The following is a 10,189-nucleotide window of genomic DNA, read 5'->3' as shown; positions in this document are numbered from 1 at the left end:
ACAACCGCAGGATTTCGCCGGGAGCGGGTGATAATCTGGAAAATTGCACCCGCTCCCAGCGAAATCGCGGTAAAATTTGTGCCACAACCACGTTTCACGATCATGAGATAGTTGGTTACAGTTTGTAATGGAATTAATACGACAATCCGGCAAAGTTTCGTATGTATATATAGATATATACAGGCCTGTAATTCTTCAGACCGTTCTGAGAAGCGCGCTATATGATTCAACAGTGTTGACTCATATTGTCATTGGTTTGGCTAAACATGTTACTGACCACTTCTTGATGCGTGTTTCGTATACAGACATCGCTTGTGTCGCTAAAGCTACTAGGATTGGTTCTATTCGCAGATCATGTGCGCTTAGCGTTCGGACCTCTGGCGAAGGGTACACTGTTATTATCGGCATGTGCGCACTAGTTACTAATGTTACTTTGGGTACCATTTCTGGCTTTAAAAAAGTAATTGCTTAGTCAAGTTCAAATCTTGGGCGCTTAGCGTTTGATCCTTTTGAGAAGCGCGCTATATGAGTCAACTGTGTAGGCGAAAATATGACAGACCACGATCTGAACCGTGATTTCTATGTTGACATCGCTTTTGTAACAAAATCTGTTGTAATTCGTTTTATACACTGATCTTGAGCGCTTAGCGCCGCATAGCGCTAAAACTGTCCATTTTTTTTAGATTTTTTAAAAGGATATTTCATCCAACACTTGTAATCTTAAAAATTACAAAGTTTCAGCTAAATCCACCGAAAGCCATTTTCCCATACATTTAGTGCGGGGTCCTTTCGAATGGTTGTAAGTGAACATTTTGAATTTTGATGTACAAATAACAAATAAACATGCATTTATTTAGAAAAAAATCGAGTAAGTTGGTATATTCAGAAGTTTTTAGATAAAATGTTAAGGCTTTGAAAGATTTTTAAAGGTTTTCAGATACTAAAAAAACTGTCTTAGGATTCTTGGAAAAATACAACATTATTTTTATTCCGAAAAATTAATTGTAATAGAATATTTGAGAATATTTCAAAATGAAAGCAAATTTTAATGAATAAATAACAATTAAACAGCTATGGAAAGAATTAGAATAAGCTTAAGAGACACTGACAAGTTTTTTACAAATTCAAAAATAGTTTTAAAATTTTTAAAGATTTCAAAATAATAAAAAAAAGAACTTCGTCAACTATTGACACTTAGAAAAATGGAATTTAGAATAACGTCAAGGAAAATTGTAGAAAATTTTTTGCAACTTTTTACGTGCATGCCTCTATTTTGAAACATCCTGGCTTCCATGCCAATTTTTCCAAATATCAATAAATGAAATAAATTTTGTATCGTGAATTTGTTATGTGATTTGAAATGACGGAAAATCTGTTGTAAATGTTTACACAATTTACCAGAATTTTTTCTCATCTTAACCAACGAGGGGTGCATGCCAATCTTTCTACAGTATTTTTTCGAAGAAAACTTTTATTTTTTACATCGTCATGCAATTTTAAAACATGGAAATTCCCTTAAATTTTATTCTTTTTGTGTGAACCTTGGAGTCATTTGGGCTACTGCTTACAGCATGCCTTTAATTATTACACCTTCAATTTGTTTGATCTACTTCATATTATCAAGGCAGACAATATAACATCACGAAAAAAGGCTCAAGTTTTTCACAAATTGCAAGGCGATTTTTATTGTAACGTAAACGATTGCATAGGTTGCAAATCCTTTTATCTTTGTTCTCTTCATGGTTAATTATTATCGATTTATAAAAAGGCATGTGGTATAGAATGGGGCGCTACAAACTGTCATCTGTTCCCGGTCTATTATGACACTCTCCAACTTTTGATGCGTTTTTCTGGAAAAGCTTTCAAACTTTCAACTTCTGAAATGCCCGGCCACTGATCTGAAAAGTTTTAAAACATTAGGTTTTTTGCAGGAAATATATTATTGCTACAGTGGAAACTCATATAATTTAAGGTTTGCGTGAGAAATTCGAAATATTAATTAACAAATTCATACCTTGCAAACTATTCACAGCAGATGGTTCACTTAGGAGTCATATTCAAATTTGTTTTATATTACAAAAAAAGTATGTATGTTATATTTTTTATGTATCTCTGAACAATAGCAGCAATAATCCAAGTAAAAGTGTTAAATAAATGTTACGGTGTTTTGTTTATTAATCGTAACGTTCATCGAAACATTTTTTTATCTTAAAAAATCTTACAGCTGCTGCTTAATTCAAGAAAAAGTGCTTTTCTCGTTTGATTTGCCCGTGTGGAAAAATTTCGTGGGACTGTACTGTTTCAACTAATTGAATAAATTAAAAAAAGTTTTTGTACACGAAAAATTAAAACATAATTTTCCGCAAATATTTACATATGTCGAGTGGTGCACTTTTCATGTCACTCTATATTATGTTGCTGTAACTTTGTTCCGTCGCCCTAACACACTCAGCCATCTAAAGGTTAACGTTTTTTTCATTTTTGTATGATATGAATTTCAATCCATTACATAGCAATATTTATTTTAATAAAACATGAAAATTTTAAACATTAGAAGTGCTTAATTAGGCTAGGGAATAATGACTGTCCATTATTTTTAATAATTATACATATAATAATTATTATAAATGTAATATCAATTTATTATAACTTTACTATACAATTCAATTGAAAGAAAATGTATTTAAACTTTTTTTTGAAAAAATTGTTGTTAAGAATACAGTTGGTATATTAAAATTTCAATCACCTTTGATAGTTATTGTTTATTATCTTAAATATTCAATAGTTTACATTTATTATTACTTGAGCATTCATGAAATTATCTATTTTAATTTCCTAATCTTTTATACAAAAATTATTATTTTCTTACTTGACTTTTGTAATTTTTATTTAATTCCAAACCGTGATTCTGTCTGGAAACTAGCTAAAATCTGGACGGTCTCTATATATTCAGGTCCGTAAAGAAATCCTTGATAGCACCAAGCCTGGGACTAGACAACAGAAAGATTTAAATCAAGCACGTAGAAAAAATAGACAAAGCCAGTGTAACGCCAGGCTAGTACTGTATAAATAGACAAGATTGAGAAAATCTGTACTAGCTTATGCATGATTCAAGCCAGCCACGAAATTTTTCTATATGGATGACTGGACTATTCTGACAAGAAATATTTTGTTGAGTGAAAAGTGGCATTAATTAAACTCAGAGCATAATTGTTCAACTTAAAAGGTACTTTTATTTACAGGTAGTGAGGGCAAGTTATGTAGCAGCTGTTTTAAAAATAATTGATCTTATCGAAACAGGAATATTTGTACTACGAAAGAAAAATAATCAAATCACAACTTTACATATCTATCATCACGTAACTACAGTGTTAGTGGCTGTTATATCCTCAAGATATATATCCACGGGAATGGCTGTATTTGTTCCAATTTTGAATTGTTCAGTCCATGTGATAATGTACACATACTACTTTCTCAGCAATCTTGATGGTCCAATAAAACAAATGGTGTTGCCTTTAAAACGCTGGATAACAATCATACAAATGGTAGTATATTATAATAAATTCTATTGTCAAATACATTATTACTTGTGTACAAAAAATGTATATTATATTTACCTCATATTATTTCCCCAGGTACAATTCATCATACTGGCTATCCATGTCAGCATATCCCTCCTACCAAGTTGCCCAGTTCCAAGACTACCCGGGTGTTTAGTGCTACCAAATATATTTCTTAATTTCGCTTTATTTTATAACTTTTACAAAAAAGCGTATTTAAGTCCCCGAAAGAATGAAAATTGATAACGAAGTTAAACAGTTTGATAGTTTGATATCGTGTGTGCAGTGAATTCCAGGTTACTATTTGAAAATAACAAAGCTACGATCCAGCCCACAGTTTCATGTTTTTTTCATACTTGATGATTACATTATTTTTATATACTTTCTTCAAATCAAAATGTAAATACCAGGATGCTATAAAACTTTGATTTCAAAATCCCAAGCTGTTTGCTAGATCAGGTTATGATCGATGGAAATCAACTTAAAAAATGTTTTTTAAACGTGCACAGAAAGTAACATCCTTGGTACTTGTCTTGCATAATGTTTTATTTTTATATTGGTAGACGAACTTTCACAATATAAGGAAAACCTGTAAGCTGTAAGCTGTATATGAGAAAAGCTCATCCGGTTCATCCAAGGATGGACTGGCATAGGATTGAATGTAATCACCGAAGACAAAGCAATATAAATTCATCCAATGAAAAAATTTTTTACACTTTTTTTAATTTCTTTAGGGCCGTTCGTCAAGACTTTTACTGGACTTGTTGATTCTGCCCCCTGAACCGTTAGTTGTAGCGAAACCGTAAGTGGAGAGTCTGAAAGGCTTCCAGGCTGAGTAAGCTTCATCAAGATAATTCGCTTACATGGAGCTTGTACAATTAATTCCTACTAATCGCATGTTTTAAGACCTTATAAACTTCCGAAAATTTACAAAAACAACATTCCTCTCAGACCGATCTCCAGCTCAAAAAACTCACCAACCAAATCTACGAACAAACCTCAGGAGCAACAATGGAATCTCCAATCCCACCTGTGACAGCAAAAATTTGTATGGAACATCTAAAAACTAAAATCTTCAACAAATCAAAGCTTAATAGCCAGTTCATCATAATAGCCAGTTCATCATGAAATTTGAAAAAAACGAGAAAATTGCCCTTCTTGAAAGTACTAGTTTACAAAAGATCTGATAAAACATTAGGACATGAAGTTTACAGAAAGCCTACCCATATAAACAGATACTTGAATGCCTCCTCCCACCACCAACCATCTCAAAAACAATCTAACCAATTGATGAATCAATAAGAAAATACAAAAAAAATTAAGTCAATACAACCTACTAGTAACAGAGACAAAAATTACCACCATGCTGCCCTACATCTAAGGTGTCACAGAAGAAGTCTCAACAAACACAATATCCAAACAATACTTAAACCACCTGCGGAAATAGGATAAGTTCTTAACAACCCTAATGACAAAATGGCACTTTTTAGAGATCCGAGCGTGTATAAAATCCCTGGCTCTTGTGGCAAAGTCTATATTGGAGAAACCGGAAGAGCGGTGAACCATTGCATAAAAGATCATGAGAGTAACGTCAGACTAAAACATTTGACACATTCAGCTCTAGCTAAGCATCATATCGACACAGAACATAAACTTTTATTTGAAAAAAACTATTTTATTCAAAGGGTAGTTTTTTGTAGATAGAATTGTTTTTTAAAAATTAAATTTCTCCATTTTTGAAGAGCCCAAAAAAGTCCCAAAATTCTAGCACTGTTGATTTTTTTTAATTTTTCAAATTTTATGTAGTGGAGATGTGGGCAGCCAGCATTTCCAACAAAAAGTTCAGTTTTTTGAGAAATATAACGGAGCCCGAAAATCGGGATTAGTGCCAAGAAGAGCCCAAAAAACCGAAAATTCTGATATGCTTACATTTTGCTTAATGGCATATTTTATTTTATTGTAGTTTTTTGGAGATAGGGGTTGTATTTCAAATTTAATTTTTGCAGTTTTCGAGAACCACAAAAAAGCCCAAGATTCTGACTTACCGCCCGCTGAAAAAATTCGAAATTTTTTCAAATAAATATACATTTTGAGAATAATCCAAGTACAATCTGCAGAAAAATAAACAGTATTTATCATAATCACTTTCTTCTTCCGCTATATCAAAGATATTTATTTATTTTTATGCGCTAATTAAGAATATGATAGTTTAAGTTGGCGAAAATTTGATTTTCATAGGAAAACCGATAAAAAAAATAAAATCATAGTTTTTCTATTTATTTCCATAAATAATGGATATTTCGAAAACAATTTTAGACCTAACTTCTAGATCCCATGAAAATGCACATTTTAAGTTATATTAATTTTTTCTCTATGAGTAACAGTTTTCGGGCTATTCGAATATAAACAGAGGTGCCTTTCTGCACCCACTGGACGCTAAAAAGAGGAACCAATGTGATCTACACTATTTCTGTGACCAGTCACAGGAGTGCCTTCCGACAGCCGGTCATTTTTTCGATGGTAAAGTGACCGAAAATTAAAATAGCGAATATTAGGATACCAAAATTTATATTAAGGAAATATAATTTACGGAATGACTAATGGACCGAAGCCCATTTTAACGAATAACTAATTAAACAAAAATTATTTCAACGAATGTCGAATTATTCGAAAATAGTTTAAGCTAAGATTAATTTGTCTGAAAGACCATTTTACTGAAAGTTCAAATTTGAGAAGGCATATTTTTTCGAAGATTCAGTTTACCGAAAAATCAGTTAAATTTTTAATAACAAATAAAACATGTATAATGCGTAATAAAGTTGATTGAAGGGATAAAAAAAGTGAAAATTCAACAAAACGAGTTACAAAAACCTTATATCGTTGATATAAATTAATGTACGTTAAAGAAAAATCACCAGTTCAGTTAAAAGGTTACACACCGAGAAAGGAAAAATAAAGATTAGTATTATTATTATGGAATTATTAGGGTATAATAATACTAACCTTTACTTTTTCTTCCTCGGTGAGTAACCTTTAACACAATTAGTCATTTTTTTTAACTTAAATTAATGTATATCAACCAAAGAAGGTTTTTGTCACTCATTCTATTGAATTTTCACTTTTTTATCCCTGCAATCAACTTAATTACACATTATACATATTTTATTTGTTATTAAACATAAATAATAACATAATAACATAATAATCTTAACATAATAACATAATTATGTGAACCAAATTGTTTCTGTCACCAATCACAAGGACGCATTCCCACTCCCGATGTGATAATGGAAAGGGGAACCTATGTGATCATGAAATAGCTCTTGATGTATCTGTGGCTGATATGGAAATTGATGAAGCAACTGATAAAGATATCAATGAACAAAGCAGCGAGAGTAGCGATGACACTAATCAGGAAGAATAGGTTTTAAAGACGGAAAAAATGGTACACCGTGTCCATTTAATCAAGAAAAACTGAATGATTTTATCAGATAACTAGGGCTGCCGAAAGATGGGGCTGAATTTCTAGCTTCAAGACTGAAAGAAAGAAATATGCCATCTAAAGGAACAAAGGTTTCATTTCATCGTAATAGGTATGAGTCATTCGGAAAGTACTTTATAGAAGAAGACTACTTGGTATACTGTAAGAATGTTCATGGCCTTATGAATTAATTAAATATAGATACCTATAGCACACTCGGTACGCTCAAGGAAGAATATGCATATATACAAATGGTTTTAAGTAAGATTAAATACAGAAAAGACAAGTAGCAGATTTGCCGCGACCTTAAGATCTTAACAATGATTCTAGGTCAGTAATCTGGTTTTTTGAAATTCCAAAGCTTTCTTTGCTTGTGGGATAGCAAGGATCGCAAGAATCATTACGTTAAGAAAGTTTGGCCAACTCGAGAACATATAAAGACTGGGTCAAAAAATGTTTTGAACAAACCTTTGGTTGAGCCGGCTTATATTCTACTTCCTTCTTTGCACATCAAACTCCGTTTGATGAAACAGCTCTAAAAGCTTTGGATAAGGAAGTAAAATGTTTTGCTTATTTATTTAAATGATTACCAGCTATATCGAGCGCGAGATTGAAAGAAAGGTCTTTGATGAACCTTAAATTCGTAAGATGTTGAGAGATGAAGCGTTCATTGCCACAATGAATGTCAAGGAACGAGATGCATGGCTGAGCTTCAAGAATATGGTTGATAATTTCTTGGGCAATCACAAGAGTGACAACTACAAGTAATTGGTGTCTGAATTCCTCAAAAACTACAAAAAATGGGTTGCTTGACGAGTTACAAGCTACCATTTCCTGATTTCCATCTGGAAAACTTCCCAGACAATCTTGGAGATTACAGTGAGGGAGAAGGAGAACGCTTCCATCAAGATATCAAGGAAATGGGAAGGCGTTATCAAGGTAGAAGGAATACGAATATGATGGCAGACTTCTATTGGATGCTTAAAAGGGAGACTGTTCATAATTGCAGAAAGCGGAGACGAAATCAATTTCACAGATGTTTCGAAGACAAAAGAGTTCTAAAGAATAAATAGAATCGTTATCACGACTTCACTGTCCTTGATACTGATAGAAGAAATTAAGAATACAAAAAGTAAAGGGGTTCTAGGTTATGGCGTTATAGGATTTCGGGGATATAGAGCTACTTACCGACGACTATGTTGCATAAGAAAAACTCAAAAAATTGTTCTGTTTTCCCAAAACAAGATTTTTCTTCTGAATGAGGTTACGGGATTTTGAGATTATGGGGTTATATTATTACGCGGTAAGGCGATTATGAAGTCATAAGGTTATACGATTTCCAGATTAAGGAAAAGAGGGTGAAAATAGTACAGGGTAAATAATTTTTGCGAGTTCAGTGGTTTATTGGGTGTTTTTGAGATTATGTGAAAATCCTGACGTCTAGGGGTTAAACGGGTTGCATATTTACTTCTAGCGGGAAAAAATACATAGTATGTCTAAAGCCACGTCACAGAACCGTGAGATGAATCCTCAGAGCACGACGAAATCACAACAGCAGGCCGATAAAACTCTCGTGTGTCTCGAGGACACAAAGCGACCCAAGGATGAAAACTTTCTCCATCCACCTTGCAAGTTCCTTCGAATGTTTTAAGCACGCATGTATGGTATATACATAATATATTTTAAGGTCTTGATACCTCTTCTTTTTTACCTTCTTCTTGGCAGTGAGTCTTAGAGAACGATGTTCGGTCTCCAGTTTGCAATCGAGATTGCCCTCCGAAAATCGAAATACCAGCAAACTTGGCACTTCTTGTTTTAGACAACTATTTACTCCATGTCCCTCGGAGCATATGGCAGAGCAGGGTCACGGCCAACGCCGTATAAGCGTAAAAGATAATAATAAAGCACTCTTAGGGCTGCATTATACCTGTAAATAAACGCAAGGATTTCTTGACCTCACATACTGTCATGGTATACTAAGGTGGAAATGAAAACGTCCTGGCATGCGAGAATGAAACATTCTACACACGAGTTTAGCCCTGATGATCTGAGACAAGCAAAAGTTTGCTCCATTGACTTACCTCAATCCTGATTTAAGGATGTAGGCCAAGGGTGTCTCAACTACCTTGCTTCGCGGCTTTGCAAAGGAACAACAAACAACAAAGCATACTAGTTGCAGATACCATGTTCAACGCTGACAGATTTAATGACCAAATCTATCGAAGAAGATGCTTTCGTCTGCCTTGTATCTACCAATCTCTCTTGTGTACACCTTGGCAATATTTAAAAATCTCTGAACTTTGCTTTTATCAGAAGCATAGGTCTTCAGGTCATCCATATAAAATACGTGAGTAACCTTATGCTCGTGATAATTAATGTCGTCGCAGAAGTATCAAGGAGAATTTTATAGTACGAGATATAGAGGCAGAAGTGTAAAGCAAAGAGGCAGAGGGCTCATGGTGTCGTCCTAAAAGGCATTCCTTTGAAAGAAGACATTGTTTATTGTCAAACGATAATTTCCACATTATATAATAAATCTAGTTTTCCAAAGGATAATCAATCTCTCTATGCATCTCACTATATGTGGATAACATTCAAGCTTTCCAAAAGACAGATAATAAGTCTATGAGAGGTTGAATGAAAAGCTGCCCGGTAGTCAGTTCAGGCCATTGACAGGACGCGCTGATGAGTTTCTGCGTCTTTGAAGACACAGCTGTCAATTAACAGGTTCTCTCAGCAGCCTGCTACGCCTTTTTTCGAGCCACATGTTCGTACATTTATATCCAGACTTGTTGAATATGATAGTTGTGAAGATCTTATAAAGTGTGCTTAAAAAACGTATTGACCTGTAATTCTCTGGGTTGAACAAGTTGCCTTTTGACGCTAGGAGTATGGTCCGTCCTAAGACCAGCCACTGTAGAATGAGCTTTTCCAAGTTTAAATATGAAGCAAATATGTTGGCGAAATGTTAATGTGTAGAAGTCAACTTCTTTCACCAGAAGTTCTTGATACCAATTGGCCCGGCACCGTAAAAGTTGTCCGTACCCCTAAGTGCTTTTTTCACCTTTTCAGCAGTGACTGATGAAATTCCTCCTTAGATATTATGAGGTTTTCATAAAACTCTTTGAAGCGGTAGATATATGTGATA

At 33.8% G+C, this 10,189-nt stretch overlaps 1 protein-coding gene across 1 annotated transcript in view; it reads left to right on the top strand.

The window, feature by feature from the left end:
• The window catches only part of LOC117172719 (elongation of very long chain fatty acids protein 4-like), a 9,118-nt gene extending 4,852 nt beyond the window's left edge, over window positions 1–4,266 (top strand). The window contains exons 2-3 of the mRNA XM_033360881.1: window positions 3,243–3,545; window positions 3,636–4,266. Of these exons, the coding sequence (XP_033216772.1) occupies window positions 3,243–3,545; window positions 3,636–3,803 (471 nt within the window). The 3' untranslated portion in view covers window positions 3,804–4,266. The remainder of the gene's footprint in view (window positions 1–3,242; window positions 3,546–3,635) is intronic.
• The last annotated feature ends 5,923 nt before the right edge of the window (window positions 4,267–10,189 follow it).

This window comes from Belonocnema kinseyi, chromosome 5 (genome assembly GCF_010883055.1).
Source record: "Belonocnema kinseyi isolate 2016_QV_RU_SX_M_011 chromosome 5, B_treatae_v1, whole genome shotgun sequence".
NCBI lineage: Eukaryota > Metazoa > Arthropoda > Insecta > Hymenoptera > Cynipidae > Belonocnema > Belonocnema kinseyi.
The sequence above is the reverse complement of the archived record's forward strand: the minus strand, read 5'-3'. Positions and strand labels throughout refer to the sequence as shown.